The 20450-nt window shown below is 41.0% G+C and overlaps 3 protein-coding genes across 4 annotated transcripts; 1 reads left to right on the plus strand and 2 right to left on the minus strand.

Moving 5' to 3' along the window:
- Positions 1–380: 380 nt before the first annotated feature.
- On the minus strand, positions 381–5590 carry slc25a51b (solute carrier family 25 member 51b). Its single transcript, XM_082556987.1, has 2 exons — positions 5479–5590; positions 381–2453 (listed from the first exon to the last, which is right to left on the minus strand). The coding sequence occupies exon 2, from the start codon at positions 2399–2401 to the stop codon at positions 1469–1471; it is 933 nt and encodes a 310-aa protein (XP_082413113.1). The 5' UTR covers positions 2402–2453; positions 5479–5590; the 3' UTR covers positions 381–1468.
- A 564-nt stretch (positions 5591–6154) lies between these two features.
- Positions 6155–12723, plus strand: ints10 (integrator complex subunit 10). 2 transcript variants are annotated; one of them, XM_082556962.1, is made up of 18 exons: positions 6155–6284; positions 6370–6437; positions 6516–6619; positions 6720–6859; positions 6942–7023; positions 7109–7249; positions 7416–7590; positions 8030–8199; positions 8305–8444; positions 8535–8688; positions 8781–8863; positions 9528–9683; positions 10376–10484; positions 10643–10722; positions 10878–11040; positions 11153–11246; positions 11555–11623; positions 12176–12723. In XM_082556962.1, exons 1-18 carry the CDS (start codon positions 6156–6158, stop codon positions 12330–12332), a joined length of 2214 nt encoding a protein of 737 aa, XP_082413088.1. In that variant the 5' UTR covers position 6155; the 3' UTR covers positions 12333–12723. The 2 variants fall into 2 exon arrangements, with proteins under 2 accessions (XP_082413088.1, XP_082413089.1); XM_082556963.1 differs by lacking the exon at positions 11555–11623.
- Positions 12543–16983, minus strand: LOC309720248 (toll-like receptor 1). Its single transcript, XM_082556950.1, has 2 exons — positions 16847–16983; positions 12543–15408 (listed from the first exon to the last, which is right to left on the minus strand). The coding sequence occupies exon 2, from the start codon at positions 15401–15403 to the stop codon at positions 12947–12949; it is 2457 nt and encodes an 818-aa protein (XP_082413076.1). The 5' UTR covers positions 15404–15408; positions 16847–16983; the 3' UTR covers positions 12543–12946.
- Positions 16984–20450: the final 3467 nt, after the last annotated feature.

The following is a 20450-nucleotide window of genomic DNA, read 5'->3' on the forward strand; positions in this document are numbered from 1 at the left end:
TTTCGTAGTGATCCAGAAACTTTTGCTTCAGGAAAGTGATAAACAGCGTTATTTGATACACTTTTGAAGAGGATATTAGAATGAAAAGACTTGAAGAAATAGGCCGAGTGATCCATTTACATGGCAGCTTGAGCTTTTTGTGCCACTGAACATTACCCTCTGTCCCCGTCTTCTCTCTGTGCCACTACTATGAAGCCACTCTCTCAAGTGTCCAAGCAGCATGCCTTTCCTCTTCGGGTTGTCGAACTCAGCAAGAGCTGCAGTATGGTGACTGCAGCTACTCAAGCTTGAAATCTGAGCCCATTATGTCAACAGATGTTACAGACAGAGGGGAGAGCAAGCGTGACAAGAGAAGATATTAAAGTGAGAGCAAAAGGGGGGAGAGATACTGCCATTTATTTTATTTATGTAAGTTTTAAAAAAGGAAACAACCAGTGAGGAACATTTGTCTCATAGCCAATAAAAGAGCAGTAGTGATGCAGAACTCAACCACAGGTCTTCTTCTCCTATTTGCCATCTTACACATCAAGACTGTTTTTTTTCCTCCCTGTATTTCAATTTAAAAAAAAAAAAAAAAAAAAACTGACAAGAGAGTACACCACAGGGCACTTATCAAAACACACACACACACACAAAAAACCCCCAAAATAAACAAAAACAAAACCAAAAAAAGGAAAAGAAAAAAACCCCACACACTGGCAATAGCACTTCAGAAAATAAATCAAGACAAAACATTATTTAACAAAAATGTCAATTAACTGACTCACGTGTGAAAACTGAGACCTTTCTGTTGTAAAAAATAGAAAAAAGGGAAAAATCTTCTTATTTCTTTGTTCCTTTTGTTGAAAATTCCTAGACTTTGTGCACTGCTAATACTGATTTCAACAGTCACTTAAACATTTGCCGTCTTATGTCTTACTTCAATCTGAACTGGTGAGCACAAGAACAATGCTCTAAACATGGGGAAAAAGCACAAAACTGTTTAAGTGGCAGAACTTCTCTTCACAGGAGGCGGCGCTCTTGGACAAACAAACATCACAGCAAACAGCATGTCCACAGAGAGGGATTCTCCCACAAAACAGGAAATCACTCAAGTTTTAAAGTTTCCTTTTAAATCTTTGAAAAAGATTGATGGAGCTTTGTGTGCGTCCTCAAACTTTACAACACAGACCAAACACGGGCATATTAACTGGACCCTGGCACAAGTTTTGCCTGCTTTTAACACTTTGACAACAGCAGAAAGTAACAATAGCAGGCAGTTATCTTACAGTGACTGTTGGCCCCAGTCAGAAGTACAACTTTACTGTTATCTTTTAGTTCTGGAAATGTTGGACAGCAAGTGCACCGACTTTACTTTACAACCTCTCATTTGTCACTTTAGACTGGCTCTGTTCCTCCGCTCAACACCCCTCCCTTAAAACACTTTCTCTTCCAATCTAGATCTCATTTTTCCTCTCCATTCCTCTTCTCATAAGAGCTTCAGCAGCAGCTCATAGGTGGCATTGATGATCCCCCAGGAGAGAAGAGAGCGATGGTAGTTGAGGTGGGCTCCTCTGAACAGCATGGCTATACTGCCACCCCTCTCTCTCCACACTGTTAACAGCACCTCTCTGCAAGGATTGAAGGCTCCACCCACCTGAGACTGAGCCCGCGATTTGACGACATTTAATGGGTAGAACATGATGCCAAGGCCTGCCCCCAGCAACCCTCCGCAAACAAAATCATTAACCAAGTTACCTGCCTTGCTAGTAGCTTCTGGGAGCTGCTCTTTAATGGGTCCCCTGAGCCCAAAGAAGAGAACATTGCTAGGGCCATTGCGCAGTAGTATGGGCACGAGGCCACGGTAGCACTCTCTCACACCATACTCTGTCACAAGTGTCCGGAAGGTGTGTGCTGTGTTGTTGAAGCGCCCGTGGTGCCGGTGGTCTTGTAGGAGAGTCTGCACACGCTCAAACGGTGTAAGGATGGCCTCTGCAGTTCCTGCCAAAGCTGCAGCAAAGCTTCTTGTAATCAGCTCTGGCACGCCACTGCTCCCAGCATGGTCTAGTAAGACTCTAGAGAAGTCCTCATACAAGCCAAACATGATGGCTACTGTAGTGCTCTTTTGGAGAAGTGGGGGAAGTAAGCCCCGATAAAGATTCCTCAGTCCATCCCTCTGGAGCTGTCGCACCGCATCGATGGCCAACACGCCATGCAGCTGTTGGCGGAAAAGGACTTTCTGGATCGGAAAGGTCAACAATATATTGGTAAAAGCTGCAAGGGAACCGCAAACATAGTGCTTCCCTTGAGGTCCAAACCTGGCGGTCAGAATGCCAGCAGACAACAGGGAATGGCCTCCTTTTGTCAGGGCTTGGGTCTGAGGTGTCCGCGCTGACTCGGAGTCCATGGTGCTAACAGCCATCAGAGGCCCGGTGCACCACAGCCTTATCCTCAAGCATCACATCAACATACTTCTGTAAATTTATGAAACACATTAAAAAGAAGAAATATCAGCAGGTGGTTTTTTTTATATCTCTTCACCCAAACAAAGATATTAAGTATGACATTATTTGTGAAGTACAAATAAAAAATTTATCTGTGGCTCATATTCTCTAAATGTGGCCTAAAGCTGGCTGAACTTTTCCAACTCAATAACCTGCCTTAGACTTCTACAATTACACTGCAACAACTGCCAACTGATAAGAGTATTACACAACTTAGCAGCCTGATACGTGCATGCTACGTCATGAGGGAAGCAAACCTGTTATGTACAGACTACACCCTTTATTTGCCTTGAGCATTAAATTTAGTTATTTATACAAAACATGCAACGCATACATCTTGTAACATACAATAACAGCAGTACAAATGGATGTTCCCACCAAAATTATAAGAAATTGTCAAAAACATCTTTAGTATATAAAGCAACAGAAAGGAGAAGTGGTGGTAATGGTGCAAGGTCAGGAGTAGGGCTGAACGATATATCGCATTTGCGATAATATCGCGACATGATCAAGTGCAATTTTCTAACCGCAAAGGCTGCGATTATACTGCGATTATATTATACAATTCATGGGCTGCATCCTCCTGAGGCCGCATTTGTAGACCGATTACGTCACAGCGACGCGCCGAAGGCTGTCCAAATTACTACCATATCCCAGAATTCATAGCGCGGCCCAGCCAAACTCCAGTTTCCAGCAATGGCGGCCGCTACTAAGTTTTAAAATTACTCATACTAATCTTTCTGGGTCACAAAATAAACTTTTAACATATTTTCAGGCGAGAAAGTAGTTGTGTAAACATCAAATATCTGCTCGGTTTATCAAGATATCCCATATTTGCAAAAGTGCTTCGACGTTTTCAGAGGCGTCTGCTACCCACCAGCTCGACAGCTAGCCGGGAGCTCGAGGGTTACTGATGCGGCCGAGAACGGCACAACTCCCGGCACATCATTTTCAGATCACCGCGGAGTTTCGCTGCTCGGGTTAAACGTAATATATAAGTCACTTAGACAACCTAAAAATGTTATTGTTGGGCTTTTTTCAGTGTTTTGTTTGTTCGTGAGTAAATCGGTTTGGCTGAGATTTTATGTTATTAGATTAGATAAAATAAAACTTTATTAATCCCCCGGGTGGGTTCCTCCTTGGTTTTCACACAGCTGACTAAACGTCAAACAGAAAACTTATTAAACAGAAGTATGAGACAGTCGAGAATTTACACCAGTGTCTGGTTATATTTTAGATAGCAAGAAGCAGACGGCCGAGTTTATTAAACTCCACCGAGACAGCGGTGACGCTAATCAGAACTAGCCTTCTGATTAGCTAATCAGAAGGCTAGACCGACCAATTTCACGCCTTTAAACTTTAAAGGCGTGTTTGTGTGTATGTTTATACAATTGCTATTATGTTTGCACTTTATGTGTAATGTTACTGACTGCAGAGATCAGTAAGATGTGTGTATTTTTTATTTATTAGTTTTATTTATTTAATATTATTTTTTAATTTAATGACTGTCTAGTAGTTCACAGATGTCGAAAAACTGAGTGTGGTAAAGCCACTGATTTTTTTTATGTATATTTCTGCAATCTGCACATTGTACTGACTTTCATTTTAATGTTTACACCAGGGTTCCTTGTCAGCACTTTATGCTCAGATGTTTGTAAGCTAAAAATAAACTATTGTGTATGTTCAAATATACTGTTGTGATTGAAGAAGTTAAATAAAAATGTCAGTCATCAATTCATGCATCACCTCATGTCATCATAACAGAGGTCTGTCTTCCAGGAAAGAACAGTTTAAAATTAATGTACTATAGTATTGGCCATACTATATGATGTATTGCTTGTCTTTGTTTAATAATACAGAAGACAAATACCTTAAAAAATAATCGCATATCGCATCGCAATCGCAATATTGGGGCAAAAAAATCACAATTAGATTATTTTCCATAATCGTTCAGCCCTAGTCAGGAGAGGTCAAAGGAAATCTACCAAAAGACTCTTGACACAGTTTTAAGTCAGTATTACAACACGAGACGACCACATGGCTGCTTTTGCATGAAATTGCATTGTGACATTGAAAACACCTGCAAGTTTAAAGTAACCAATATTTTTGTGTCTCTGTGCCTCTTTGTTGCAGATTTGCTTCCATGATATTTTAGAAGAAATTACCCAACTTCCCTGCGATGAAAAACGGACATTCCATATCCAAGCATACAGATCACTGTTAGAATTGTGACATCTAATCAGAAATACAGTCCAACCATCCCTTTTATTATGCTGCATCTTGCATGTTATTGCATAACTATAACAATCAGTACATTACATTTACTTTGGATATTCGACTGCACCTTCTTGCTTAAAACCTCTACATTTACTTTAAAATAAGTCATAATCTAACACAATAAGGTATTATTGTCGCACTAAATAAATTGTTAGTCATAATCTTATTTTGATCTTGATATTTTGACTCAAATTTGAGCGGAAACAAACCATCTTAACACAACCTAATCTTAGGCGAACACGCCCTCTGTGTACCGTTTCTTTAGGATTCAGTAACGTGTCGCATCAAGATTTTTCCAAGTTTTCCAAGACAAATAGCAAGACCTCTCGAACATAGCAACACTATTACTTGTTTTCTGTATGAATTACTTAGTAAGGACAAACACATCACTGAGGAGTTAGCACGCTTAGCGTAGCAGCCACACATAGAAATGATGGACTGGTTAGCTAGCTAGCTCAACGGTGCTAGTACCTGCACCCCTCGCTTACGTTTACGTTTAAGATAAAATGAGGAAGTGATGAGATATATAGTCACTGCATGCTACGCAAAGACAATTGTCCAACTAGCATGCTAAGTGGCTAGCAAGAAGAGAGTCAAACGGACAAGTGTTGATCCATGTTTGGTTGGAAATATCGTCCGCTGCCACTGAAAGTCAACAGGCAAAATAAGTCGCGTAGTTTTGGTAACATGAGGACCTGGCCCACAACTGAACCTTTACCTGCAGTGAAACCAGCCGCTGTCCTATCCCTGGACAGGTAGAGCGCTGCTTTCTGCTGGGTAATTGGGCCACTACTGTAGGTCGCGTCTGCAGTCCTAACAAACGCAGGTGACAGCAGCGCTTTTCCACGCCTGCGCACTGCTGTCGATCCGAAACCGTATGCATTGGGTAACGGCTGATTCGGAGGTAGTTTTGAGATTTATTTTAGAATTTATTGTATTTAACAGTGCAAACCTCAATAACTTTATTTGTTTAAATTTTCCTGATTGTTTTTAAAGTACGTCATATCAGAATAGTCGTGTTACAATTGTTCTTATTTTTGTTGTTGTATTTTACCTGATCCGGTAGCCATTCGACGTAGCTGTCGTAAAACGACACAACGCGTCGTGACGTCACTATCGTAAAGCTAGTGAGTGCGTCGGTAAATAGAGATTTATCTTTTACTTGCTTTCGCTTCTCATTATAAGTGTAGTAGTTGTATTGAAATAGAATAGTTGGATAATAGGCGGTGGTCTGATGATCAGTTATTGCAAATATGCCGGCTGAAAACCAAATAGCTGACGCTAGCTAGCTAGCTAATGTGGCTAACTGTAACGTTACATTTGGCTGCTACATTAAAACACGCATGCATATTTTGACATTTTGTCACATCCGGCACCTAAACCCAGAAGTATAGAATGTCAGCCCAAAAGGACTGTGAGTTTTTGGTGAAAAGAGCCCGGGAGCTGGTCTCTGATGATCCCTGTGCTGCCAAAGCCTGGCTCATCACTGCCAGGACCCTTTACCCTGCAGACTTCAACATACAGGTAACGCAAATCATCTCCTCTAGCTGCAAAAGCTGTCAGTAAAAACATCTTCTTACACATCGTGTTTCTGGACCTGTTTTTACAGTATGAAATGTACATCATTGAACGTAATGCAGAAAAGACAGCTTCAGCCGGGCGGCTGCTGTACGACATGTGAGTTACATTTTTAGCGTTAATGTCAAGTTTCCTATCATGAGTCTGACCTCTTACTTAGTTTTGATTTCCCTTTAGGTTCATAAACTTTCCAGATCAGCCCATTGTTTGGCGTGAGATCAGTGTTATTACAGCTGCCCTGCGGAGTGACTCTCAGGATAAGCAGGCACAGTTTCTGAGAGGTGAGAGGGTTTTAACCCTTCATTGCATGCATTAAAAAGTGTGACAATGAACAATGCTTCTTGTGAAAATCTAAAGACTATTTTTTTATTTTATTTTCAGGACTTTTTGAGACACTGCCTGGTCGAGTGCAGTGTGAGATGCTGCTGAAAGCCACGGAGCAGTGTTTCAACACTTTGGAGAAGGCAGAGATGCTGCTGTTACTGCTGAAGCGCTTTCCAGAGTCTGTGGTTCAACATGGGGTGTGTAATATTAGTATTTGCATTGTCTTTTGAAAACTATATGTAATGTTAAAAGCTATTAAAGAACCTGATGTGCTGTTAGGTCAATTTAGGAGAGACATTGCTGGAAGCAGAGGCATCAGAGAATTTGGAGACTCCTGTCAACTGCTTCAGGAAGCTTTTTGGTGAGTACATATTGTCTTTGAATCCATTTCATTTCATCTGAAAAAACAAACAACACTTGCTTCATACAGTTTTTTCCTCCTACAGTGTGTGATGTGCTTCCTTTGGTTATAAACAACATGGATATGCGTCTGCCTGCCAGCCTAATGCAGAAATACATGTTGAAAGCAGCAGAATTCTACATTGGTTATGTTACCCGTGGGCCCTCGCCGGATGGACAGATACAAGGTGAAGATACACTGTGGTGAACTTGTTCTTTGCTTTCTATTTTAGGGCTGTCACAGTGGGATCACTTTCACTCTTAAAAATTTCAGTTCTCTAGTGGGCTTTATAGTGAAGCCTTTGAAATATTTATTTTTTCTATTTACTTTGTTTTTCTTGTTTTCTGTTTCAGGCTCTCAAGAAGGTGGGGCTCTGAAGTCACCGAGTGTGTCACGTGCTTCCCAGCGTTACGTGATTGATGGCCTGACAGAAAAATCGTCGGTGGTGGCAGAACCTTGGGAGAAACTGCTGGATATTCTTGCTGTGGTTGGGGCACGATGTGAGTGGCAGGGAGACAAGGGACAGAGGTAATCTATCACTTGGCCTGTCACATTGTTATTTAGCTACTGCTGTTGTTCCTGCACAAAGGTGACATAAAGTGTAGGATACTTTGCTCAGGGATACCTGATTTGTCTGATTTGGACGCTAAGTGGGGTCAGGCTGAATGCTATCTGCTACCTTCTTGTTTTATGTTCATGTGTTGTAAATGTTTGAGTGTTTAAGGACCCCAGGAAGAATGCCTTTTTTAAAATTACATATGAGTTACATTGTGGGTAATAAGTAAAAAAAATCTTAATTTAATCAAAAACAAACAAAAACAAACACATAATAAAACAAATATAATGTGCCCACATGTAAAATATAAAGAATAGATGGTTAAAATGTGGATCGTTCAATGACTTTGAAGGGATTATTTAAAATTAAATTTTTCAAAGGAATGTTTTCATGTGTTTATTTGCACTGTAGGAGTTATATTGAGATGCTGCAGAGAGTGAAGGAGCTGTGTCGCTACCTGCCTGGTCTAGAAGGAGAGACGAGGGCCCGGTGCTGCAGTCAGGTGGTCATCTGCGCTGCACTTGTCCTCTTCCGTAGTGCCTTCTTCTACGTCTCAGCTGTACAGCCTGCACTGTTCCACGGTTAGCTTCTACCTTTGTAGATCTCCATCTTCATTTAATATATCTACGGTAATCTTTTGAGTAAAATGTTACAAATAGGTTTCAGTGTTATTTTTTTCTTTTTAGGAATCAGTGGGTTAAGTTCCGGGCCGTGGATCCTTGTAGAGGATTTGAGCTCAGTGTACAGTGATGTGGAGGTGGAGCGAGGAGCACTGAAACATGCGCATAAGAAACGCAAACTAGCAGATGGAAGAGAGAAGACTATGGTGAGAAAAGTTTAGATATAAGTAAGACACTTTAATTATCCCAGATTGGGAAATTCTTTTGATTATATTTGGATCTGTGTGTCATTATAGAGCTCAGATGATGAGGAAGGTTTGGGGAAAGGCCGTGGTCGACACATTTTAGTAAACAAGAATGACATGACCAACTGGTCAGAGACTTTGGAGAGCTTTCGCACAGCGAGAGAAAGCTGGGACCTTCTTCACTCCCATGATGGTCTGGAAGCTGGTAGGAGATTTTTATGTTCAGTCATGTTGTCACTACATCAAAAGGTTGTTATCAGAACAGCTGAAAATTGTACATTTTAATGTCTCTCAAAGAGTTCAAGAAGATCTGCGCCACGTGGAAGACAGACAGCTGGCTGTGGTTCCGAATATTCCTCACCGACATGATTATATACCAGGCAAGAGTCGTTTTTAATTTACCTTTTCTGTTTGTGACAAATCATCTGCATCCCTTTTATTTGTTAGCAGCAGCATCTTTAGCTTATTATCTTAGCTTTAGGATCAAAATATGCCATCATTTTAATACTGCTTTGAATTAAATAGCCCCGATCAACGTTGGGAAATGCAATTATTGCATAAGAAAGAACAGATTATACAGATGCAGGCACTCACTGACCACTTTGCCTTCAAAAATTCCCTGTGACATGGCATGTTATCCTGCTGGAAACAACCAGAGAAATCAGAAGATGGCTACTGTGGCAATAAAGGGATGGAGATGGTCAGCAAAAGTACTCAGTTAGGCTGTGACTTTTAAATGATCCTCTCTGGGGGTTTTTGAGTTACCTTCATCTTCCTATCAGCTCAAAGCCATCTGGACCTTCGCCTCTGACCTACAGATATACCTAATAAAGTGGCTGGAGAGTGTACATTTTAAGTTATATAGAATTTAAAGAATGAGGCAAATGCACGCAATAAAACTGGTTGAAGTTGGCAGATGAAACTGGCTATTTTAATATAATTTAAATACACTTAAGCTAACACATTAATCAACATTTGGATATAATATCTTTTCTAAGTTGTCTTTGGTTATATACTGATTATGTGCTAATGTATTATCTCCAGGGACAGTACCGCAAGGCCCTCTCTAGCCTGCACCAGATGGCTGCAGTGCAGCAGCCTCAGCCTGGGCCACAGAGTCCCTCAGGTCAGGCCAGTCTGGAGCACCACAGGGCCTTCATACAGCAGGCATCCTGCCACTACACCCTGGGAGAGTACAGGGTATACACATGCACACAAACACACTCTTAGCGTACATTATTTTGGTTTTGTCAGGAGACATGCATATGCTTATATGCCTTTCTTTTTCATAAATCATGTCAAATGAATTTATACAGTATGTTTTAAAACAAATGTAGCTGAGAGAAGTGATGAACTGAATTTGGGAATGTGCACACAATATTAAGGCAGAAAACTTAAATAAAGAAAATAAAGACAGTAATTGATTGAATATTTCAACTTTTTTATTTTTATTTTATGAAATCACAGCTGGCAGGAAATATACTTTACTGTAACATTTATTGATTCACATTGAAACTTTTGATTTGTAATTGGTCATATATAATTTATTTATTTATTTTTTTTTTACATATATATTTACTTAAAATATGTGATTGTATAATAAAATGTTTTGCAGGCCATGTATGAAAAACAAATCAGTGACACCAACTGGCCTGAAGGTGGCACTACAGTTAAAATGGGTTAAAATGTCCTAGATTAAATTCAGGTGTTTAGAACAACTTGCATCACTTTTATTCAATTTTCTCTAAACCAAGCTGACAGACCTGGTCCATCACAGCTCTGTCATTTAGTCAGTTTTACTATATTAGTATAAGTTTCTTAGCCTAACAACATGTCCTTTGTCCAGTCAAATTGTGTGTAATAGTTTTGTATGGTGCTGTTTCTTTTGACAGATGGCCTGTGAGAAACTGCTTGAAGTTGTCAGTGGCCTACTACCCCCAAACCAGGAAGCACCAAAGACCCCAGAGGATCCGGTTAGAGTCAAGACCAAAACGAGGAAAGGTAAAAGTTTCCTGAATCTACTCACTGATTCTGTTCATGAACAGTTTTGATTTTTTTTTTTTTTTCGCTAATCTGAGATATGACTACGTTTGTGGCCGTCTGTATTTATATGTTGCTTTGAGTACTGTTAACATTCCCTGTTCTTTGGTTTTAACCAGGTAATGACTTGCGATTACTTCCATGCACCAGCAAATCTGTGCTGCCGTTCTGTCTCCAGCTGATGCTTGCCTGCTTTAAGGTACATAGACAGGATACATCTGTGGAAATAAGTGGGTGCAAGGGCTTGGATACGTTTTCTTATGCAGACTTTGAGGAGACATGCTCCGTGCTGTAAGGCTTAATGAGACTGTGACAATCTTTGTTTCCTTTTTTCCCCCTTTTTTGGCCAATCAGCTACGTGCCTTCACCGACAGTCGTGACGACCTGTCCCTTGGTCACGTGGTGGTGCTCCTGCAGTACGACTGGCCACAGGGCGAGATGCTGTTTTTAAAGGCAGTGGACAAAATCTGCCAACAAGGCAGCTTCCAGTATGAGAATTTCTTCAACTATGTCACCAGTATCCTTTTTGCCTTGATTTCTTGCCTTTATTTTGGTGTAAATAAACAGTTCTCTTTGTGATTCCTTTATGTGTTGGATGTTGGTTTCCTTAAACTCATGGTTTTTCTCAGACATTGACATGCTGGAAGAGTTTGCATACCTGCGTACTCCAGAAGGAGGTAGAATTCAGCTGGAGCTGCTGCCCAATCAGGGAATGCTGATCAAGTAAGCAACCTCCTTCCCATTATGAGCGTTTCTTTAGTTGGCATCGTGACTGCACTCTCCCTTTCTGTTGGTGTGCTTTTAAAAGAGGACAGTGCTACTGACTGATCTACATAGACAAGGCCTGTGGGAAAAATTGACCTTTTAAACTGAAAAAGCTGTAAATGGAGTGGGCGTTTATAAAGAGAAGGAGTTCATGGTTTAAGTGAAGAAAGAAAAAACTGTTTTCTGACTCCTTCGTTCATTACTGTAGAAGTTCAGACGTTTGAATGCACCCTCACTGACAGTTGTTGAATGTTGCTGTCCCTCAGGAACCCTAGCCCTGCCCTGGGGGTGGAGTTAAATACTCTCCTGCTACAAGGGGTGCAGACGATGGACAGGTACCCCAGGCCCCTCCTCCCACAGTCCCCATCCCGCCCCTACCACCCCACCAGTCACCCTTCCTTCATCCCCAGCTTCAAGGCTTGTCATCCCCCAGTTTTAATTTGGGCCTGTCATTTTACATCAAGAGTTAGTCGTTCTTTGATTTCTGTCGGCGTTTGTTTATTTGAGCCATTATTCGCCTTTCTGTGGTCATCACTGTTGTTGTTACAGAAGACGATGTTGGTGTTTTTGTATAGTGAATTTAGTTATTTTGCCTTGTCATAACTCTTGATCTCATTTCATGTGTGGACATGTTTCATGTGGTTTTGATTATTATTATAATGGAATGTTTTATTTTATGTTTTATTTGAAAAGACTGAAAATGCTGTTTGTCTGATTTATGTGTGTGTGTAAGGAAAATGTAACCTGAAGTATTTATGAGTTATTTTTATTGCATAGGTTATATAATCTAAGCCTCTGTTTATTTTAAGGTATCTCATAAAACCCTATTTCTGACCATGTCTATGTTTGCATTTATTTTTAAAAAAAAAGTATTTTTCCTCTTCCAGACATCACACAGTGACTCGAGGAATCACCAAAGGAGTGAAGGAGGATTTCCGTCTGGCCATGGAGAGGCAGGTGTCGCGTTGTGGGGAAAACTTGCTTGCTGTGCTTCACCGTTTCTGCATTAATGAGAAAATAATCATCATCCAGTCGCTTCCCTGACACCTGGACTTTAGCTTGTGAGGTTTCAGGCACAATTTAAATGCAAGTGGACTGACTTAATGACCAAGAAAGCTGATTCTCTGCAGACACATTTCCAGCTCTCTTGTCTTTCTCAGCCAGCACTGAACTCTTAACATGCAGGCTTATTCTTTACCTTCATAGTGAACTTCTCTTTTTAGAGTGTTAGCAACAATACTGATAGACAACTGCTTTCATTTTCACATTACAGTATGTGTATTTTTTCTTCATCAGTGGTACAAAGTTGAGATGGTAACATAAATAACCACCACATTTCATATTGTGATGTCTTGCCGGAGTCAGTAATGACAGAAAACTTAAAGTGCATTTTTGATACTTTTTGTTAGGTAATGTTTTTGCTACAATCTTGAATCAAATTGTTAGTTTGTATGGATGTTTCCATTAAATGTTACTTGAATGGTTTAAACAAGTTTATGTGTTATTTCATAATTTATACATTGCAATCATATCAGATGGTCATTAAATGCTAATTAAACAAATGAGATAAATTAACCCTAAAAGGTGCCCGGTCTTTAAAGGTGCAGGGTAGCTATGACGTATTTCCAGTGTATCCAAATACTTCTGTAGCCCTTTTTTTACCCCTTTAATCTGTGTCCCTCTTCAAGTCTTTCCTCTGCCCAATGCTCCTGTACTTGTGTGACTGGAGCATTGGGCAGGTCAGTCTGTAGGGCAGCTCTGAGGTTAGCCCAGAATAACCTTTGTTTTGCCCTGTCTTGAGGCCACTCCAGATATGTGTGGCGGTTCATCATGGACTTCAGCTGGTAGTACTTGGATGGGATTAGGTATTGAGGCAGAGGCTCAAGCAGTACCAGCACAATGCTGTCTGAGCCCAGAGTGAGACGTTGGTGGGTGGCGAAGTAGAGCTCGTAATGACACCACTCGCTCTTGACAAAGTGAGCAGAGAGGACAAACACAGAGCGCCTGCATTTCTCCACACAGCTGATGATGTTCTCAATGATCGTCTTTCCCGGCACAAAATGTTTCTCGTGATGACAGATTCTAAGCCCTCCTGCGGGGCCTTCGAGGTTGGGAAGAAGGGAATTGCGCACCCAGTCAACATCGTGCTGGCTATAAGACACAAACGCGTGGAACTCCAGACCCACCAGATCCTCGGGCCGAGCTTGTTGCAGTCTTGCACGATGTTTGGCTCTTGTCCACTGCCAGATCATTCCCATGTACCAGGGAACATCCAAACAGTGACACAGAATCACAATGGAAATAATCAGTGTCCCTGCTGGAACCAAAATTGCAACCACTAGAAGGCCAATGCTGCAGGAGACCTCTGGGATCGAGATGTCTCTTAAAGTTGAGTTTCTAACGTCCTCGGGGTATGTGCAGTAATAGCCCTGTGGCCAGTTCAGCAGCTCAATACCTGATTGGTTGTTGTTGTTCTTTTCAGAATTGGTAGCGAGCTTTATGAAACCTCTGAGAGTGCAGGTACAGGTGAAGGGGTTAAAACTGACATCTAGGATATGCAGTTCGGGACAGCTTTCCAATATGTTCACAGATGGGGCATGGAGAGAATTTGACCTGAGCAGAAGCTTGTGGAGTGTGGGGAAAGTGCCACAACCTGGCAGGTCCCGCAGCCGGTTAGCATTTAGATTCAGAGTTGAAAGGTTTCTCAGTTTAAAGATGGATTGCGGAACCACCGAAATCTGGTTGTTCTGGAGGTCCAGTATCTGTGTCCCATTTGGTAGACATTGAAAAACTGACTCAGTCAAACTATTAGAAGACAGATTTATATTGGTGATGCTTGCTGGCCAGATGCACTGTGATGACTGGTCATACCCTATGGAGTTGACGCTGAGGTCCAGATGTTGCAGGGACGACATATATCGAAAACGTTGGCTCAGTAACTCAAGTTTTTTAAGACTGTTGCCTACCAGAGTCAAGTTCTTCAGGTTACGCAGGTTCTGACATTCAACTACGTTTTTACCCACCGCACTTGAGAAGATGGAATCAGACATAGCACCAAAGGAAAAATCCAGCTGGCGTATTGGACTCTGTGACTTGGGACAGGTCATGTGTATCATTGGTGCGTCAGTAATCGCAACACTCTCCACTGGCATGCTGATGAAAAAGTTGTATAAAGCCTCCTGTGAGAATTGGAAACTTGTTACCACTGCCTGGCTGGCTGTGAAAGAAATCACCTGTGATGTTTTGATCACTTCAGTTGTGTAGTGAGGAGGATTCTTTACATTCATTTCAGAAACACGAACATGTTTCAAAGTTGTATTTAGAGCCACATTTACATATTCAGTTAAGTCGTGCCATTTAATTGTTATGTTGGTGAGATAAAAACTCGTTGTGTGGATTTTCACCGTCTCTCTTAGCTGCTTACTTAGGTCTTTGTAGCCATTTATCATATTCATCATCTCCACTTCAGCAAACAGAGACAGAGCATCAGCAGTCAGATTACGGTCAATTTTTTGATTATGTCCAAAGGCTATCTGCAGCCTTTGAGCATGAACATCCTCCAGGCTGCCTGCTTCATAATAAAGTCCATCCTCTAGTAATAACGTCAATGTACGTAGTTTCACTTTAGCAATGTTCTTGAAGTCACCCACGCTGATGTTTTTTGCTCCAACTGTTAATCTTTCCAGTTTTACAAGAGAGCTGAACTCACTCCCCAATGTCATGGTAAGAAATCTGTTAAAGGCCAAGTTTAGCATCAGGAGGTTCACTGTGTGTAGCAGGTATTGTTGACCTGAGAGATTCTTGAGATTGTTGTGCGACAGGTCCAGATGTTCCAGGAGAGGCGTGTCAAGAAAAGTCTGTGGATCGATCTCCTCCAAATTATTCCATGACACATTCAGGAACCTGAGGTGAGTGGTTTTTTGAAAGTCTCCATTGTGAAGCTGACGTATGTAGTTGCGAGAGAGGTCTAAAAACTCAGTTGTCTGTGGCAGGTCAGTTGGGACAGAGGAGAGGTTTTGGGATGATCGGTCTACAAAGTTGTCAGGTGATGAAGTGCTCTTCTGAAGTCCCACCAACACGGCTGCTGTCCAGAGTACGGCTGCTGTGACCCTCATTGTAGCTTGTATAAGAAAATATAGCCATTAAACGGGTAGCATTTGTCTGTGTGTCATTCTGTCTGTAAATATATAATAGCTTAAAATGATTTGAATAAATTCTGATAAATGTTTGTAATGTTAAAAAGTGGAGTCATGTTAACAATACATTATAATTTGGTTACATATACCAGGGTTATCAAGGTCAACTTAATAATAATTAACAATATTGATCAAAAATTAAAAAAAAAGGAGATTCTAAATATCACGTTACCTTGGATGTCTGACACTGAAGAAGAAGTCAGAAGATATGTTTAAAATTCTACTGCTTTTGTTCGTATTGCCAACATTTAGGGGAAGATACTGATGTTGTGGGATTTTAACGATCACATTATAGTTTGCATCCAAATTTCATTGCAAATTTGACCTCTGATCTCACATTTACATTTCACATCTGCCTTTCTTTTCAAGAGTTTTGGAGTCAATACAGCATTGGCTCCAAAATGCATATAATAATAATGCTCGGAGTCAAGTTCGTGACATATATAATGTAGTATAATGTCATATAATATGATTAAGTGATTTGTGTCCAGTCAATTGCAAATAACTAACTTTAAATTTTAATAAACAACAAAAATAAATGCCACACATGTACTGCACCTACATGAATACAAATAAGAAAAAATAATTATACTCAAAAAAATGTCAGGTATATTAAAATGGGTTTCAAACTAAACAAATATATACAAAACACAATATTATATCCTTAAAAGTAAGAAACTACCCAGAGAGTGAGCTGCCTTAGTGGAGGTTTGCACTCTTGGAGTAGTTTTTGTTTAAAATAAATGCTGTCTACCTTTTTGTTGGCTACAATTCTCAGAAACTGCTGGGGAGAAGTAAGGATTTGACTTAACGATCACTTTATAGGAAGCAGTGTGAAACAGTATCCTTTCTAAACTTGTTTAAATAAGACAGGATTGATAAAAGCACAAATCAGGTTTTTATCATCTGAGTGATAACAAAAATCTGGTATTTGGAAATCATCATCATGTGTCTGTCATGAATAAATAAATGTGTAAAATTAAATAAATGGTTCTAGTAGCTCATCGGTCAGATGTCATGCAAATATAAAACAAAGTTTTTGTTAATTGACAGATGTCCCTTTTTCAGAATTGTCTGTAGTAGATAATGAAAAAATAAGAACTTTTCTCCCATTTATTTGTTGATCTATCAGTTAATGACTCTGGTGTAGTATGAAGTACCATGGTGGAGGTCTTTATACAGCTGACATTTCACAGAGCCACCCAGTGTGATGGATTGGTGTCTTTACTGGGTCGATTCTGCCCAGAATTTGATTTTATTTATTTCAATCTAAATCTTAAAATAAAGAAAACCCAAAACCACATTCACATTAATTCAAAGGAAAACACAATTTTATTCAAAGATGGTTAAGAGTCCACTAACCTGTGTTGCCGTCTGATGGTCACATTTTGAAGTCTCAAGTACCAAAAATATCAGAGTCACAATGGTTCAAAATCTCTATATGGGAAAAGAAATGGAAATCAGTCAAACAAAACTGACTGATAGAGGAACATGTAGCAGCAAATGAAGTCTGGCTCAAATGTGACCAAAAGGCAAGCATCAGCACTGAGTCAACAGTTGCTAATTTTAGTTTCTAAGTAACAGTAAAAAAAACATGAAGTTGAGCAGAAACAGGCACAGAAATAAAAATAAGTTCCCAGGCTCTTCATCCTCTTTTACCTTCCCTTTTTATGCAACAGTGCATTTTATGGAGAGAAACTTATACAATAATGTATATTAAAAAATGGAGATAAAGTCCAGAAATTGGATTCAGTGTATATTATTGCCTTGAGGAGGGTTTTGCTCCTGGTCTCTAGACACATTTTTGTTTGTTTGTTTGGTTTTTAACACATTTTTTTTTGTGATGGGGAAGCTATGTGTGTGTGCAGACAGATAAACAGACACACACTCGCATTAACCCAGTTCCGAGCAATGTTTTTACTCTGGCAGTGCCAATCTTGCCTTGGGTCAGCGACTGCTACGCAAAAAGCAATAGGAGCTCAATTGAATATCATCTTATAAGCCAGTGTCACTAATCTCACCTGGAACAGTTTGATCAAATTCTAAAAGAACACTGCTGATTCGGTTATAGCAGCTTCTGGCTATAAGATAACAGAAAACTGGCTGTCTTTGTACAGCAAATGTAGTTATTTTGTCTTTTCATAACACTTGATTTCATTTGATATGTGAACATGTTTCATGTGGGTTTCATTATCATGATGCCATATTTTTCTTTTTTTAATTTGAAAACATCACGTTTTGCTAATTATGTGTGTGTATAAGGAAAATGGATCCTGCAGTATTTCTGACTTACTTTTATTGCATGGGCCATATAAATTTAAGCCTCTGTTTATTTTTAAGCCAGCTCATAAAACCAGATTTCTGCTCATGTCTGTTTTCATTTATTACATGTATTTTTTTTTTATCCTTTTCCTCCTCCAGAGAACACACAGTGACTTGATGAATTACCAAGACTCAAGAAGGATTTCTGTTTCTGTGAGAGTGACTCAAGTGACTCATTATGCAAATGTCCTGTTTATCAGACCCGTTGCCCTGACTTCACACCTGATGAAGACCATGGAGAGTGTTATGTATTTAGTAAAATCAGTTTATTGTTTGTGGTACTACTTTCTGTTACAAAGTAGAGAACACAAAGTGTGGTGTATGTGCGCATTGATATGCCTGCGCCTTTCCTTAGACTGGTTATTAAAGTAAATTACTACAACTAAAGAAGGCGTCGTTACTTACCAGTTAAGTTATAAGAGAGAATATAACAGAGAGTATCATTCTACACCACCTTTGCCCACTAGTCGGGAGAGATCTAGACTCGCTGCAGTTTACCTACCAGCTGAACATCGGGGCGGATGACGCTGTCACGTTCCTGCTGCATCGGGCCTTCTCTCATCTGGAGAGCACCAGGTGCACACTGAGTCATGTTTTTTGATTTCTCCAGTGCCTTCAATACAATCCAACCCTCAGTGCTAAGGGAGAAGATGCAGGGAGCTGGAGTGGACCATCAGCTGTCCTCATGGATTATTAACTACCTCACCAGTAGACCCCAGTATGTGAGGCTGCGGGACTGTGTTTCTGAGGTGGTAGTCTGTAGCACGGGGGCCCCACAAGGAACAGTACTCGCCCCTTTTCGCTTCACCCTGTACACTGCGGACTACAGTTATAACACGGACACTTGCCATCTCCAGAAGTTGTCAGATGACACCGCCATTGTGGGTCAGGTGTCGGAGGGAAATACAGTGGGGTCGTCAATGACTTCGTCAACTGGTGCGAACAGAACAGATCTTTGCATCAATGCCAGCAAGACAAAGGAGCTGGTGATTGACTTCAGCAAGAAGCCACCCCCTATTACACCAGTGAACATCCAGGAATTGGACATTGAAACGGTGGAGGAGTACAAATACCTGGGTGTTCACCTCAACTACAAACTGGACTGGTCCACAAACACAAATGCACTTTACAAAAAGGGTTTAAGTCGTCTCCACCTGCTACGGCGGGTGAGATCCTTCAGGGTGAACAGGACACTCATGAGGACATTTTCCGACACTGTGGTGGTGTCTGCTATTTTCTATGCTGTGGTCTGCATGAGTGGTGGAATGGCAGAGAGGGACAGGGGGAAACTCAACAAACTAGTCAGGAGGGCCAGCTCTGTCCTGGACTGTCCACTGAAGTCCATCGAGCAGGTTGGGGAGGAGAGGATGTTGTCTAAGCTAATATCCATCATGGACAACACCTCCCACCCCCTGCATGAAACTGTATGAGCACTGAGCAGCTCATTCAGCAGTCGAGTTTTACACCCACAGTGTAGGAAGGAGCGCTACCGCAAGTCATTCTTACCAGCAGCTGTCAGACTCTATAATGCAGCTTAACATTCTTTTGGTCATCTTACTCACCAGCTTGTTTGTTTACCACCTTGTGTCTTCCTTTTATATTTTATTGTCCTTTGCTGTAAGAGTTCTGTAACACCGAAATTTCTCATCCGTGGGATAATAAAGGTTTATTCTATTCTATTCACACCCCGTTCTCTGTTTACCATCGGGGAAGGGGGTGTACGGAGGAATTGGCCATCTGATTGGGGTCTGGATGTGGGGCCTCCCTGCTGCTGGGGGCGGGGGCGGCCTGCTTGTCTCCACCCCAGGGAACAGGGTATCATCTCCTGGGTCTAGGTACCATCACCTCTCTGAGGGTGAAGGTGCCTGGACCTAGGGTATAGAGTATGTTTAGGGATTGTGAGTGTGTGTACAGTGTCCATTTATGTTTGTCTCCACGTTTGGCGAGTGACAAGTATTTGTATATGTGCGCATGAGAGTGGGAATGTACACTTGTGTCTGTGTGTGCCTGTTTGTCTGTGTCTATATGTCAGGTCAAGTCTTAGACTCCACCTCTCTGGGAACATCTCAGGCCCTCCCAGGTGTGGGGGCCTATCTCCCCCACCACACTATCTGTCGTTGGCTGATGCCCTCAGACATTGGTGCATTGGTGGTTCTGGGTGTCTGGGGCCGGGCGCTCAGGTATGTACCGGCTCACTCCCGGTGGCTACCTAGCGTGTAAACCAACTGATTACATTTTAACATTCTACTAGAGTTTATTCATTCATTCAAGTGTTAAAGTCTAATGTGAACTTCAAAGAAAGTTTCAATGACGCTGGCCAGCAGCAATTGACAGTAGCGTTGAGCAACTGAAAAGTTAAGGATATCCTCAACAACTTACCTTGGTACCAGAAAAGAGTCATTTTTGTTGCATCTTTGTGCTGCCATCCTGCCCTGGTTAATATATCATGATGACCATGCTATCTTACCATTTTTGACAACAAAAGTTTCTCATTCAACTTGAGGGGTTTTTTTTGTCAGAAGATGCATGATTCTTCATGACTCTTCCATGGCAGCTGATATTTCACACACATGGTCTGGAACTGATTAGTTTCAAATTCACTGCACAGCAGGAACTGCAAAATGACACTGACCCTGATAATAAC

The sequence above is a fragment of the Aulonocara stuartgranti genome (assembly GCF_965226115.1).
Source record: "Aulonocara stuartgranti genome assembly, chromosome: 2".
NCBI lineage: Eukaryota > Metazoa > Chordata > Actinopteri > Cichliformes > Cichlidae > Aulonocara > Aulonocara stuartgranti.

Excerpts from the sequence above, each read along its gene's own strand:
- slc25a51b (XM_082556987.1), bottom strand. The coding sequence starts at position 2,401 with ATGGCTGTTAGCACCATGGACTCCGAGTCAGCGCGGACACCTCAGACC.
- ints10 (XM_082556962.1), top strand. The coding sequence starts at position 6,156 with ATGTCAGCCCAAAAGGACTGTGAGTTTTTGGTGAAAAGAGCCCGGGAG. Across the intron at positions 8,864-9,527 it reads CCGACATGATTATATACCAG|GGACAGTACCGCAAGGCCCT; the intron begins GCAAGAGTCGTT and ends TATTATCTCCAG. Across the intron at positions 10,723-10,877 it reads TGATGCTTGCCTGCTTTAAG|CTACGTGCCTTCACCGACAG; the intron begins GTACATAGACAG and ends TTGGCCAATCAG.
- LOC309720248 (XM_082556950.1), bottom strand. The coding sequence starts at position 15,403 with ATGAGGGTCACAGCAGCCGTACTCTGGACAGCAGCCGTGTTGGTGGGA.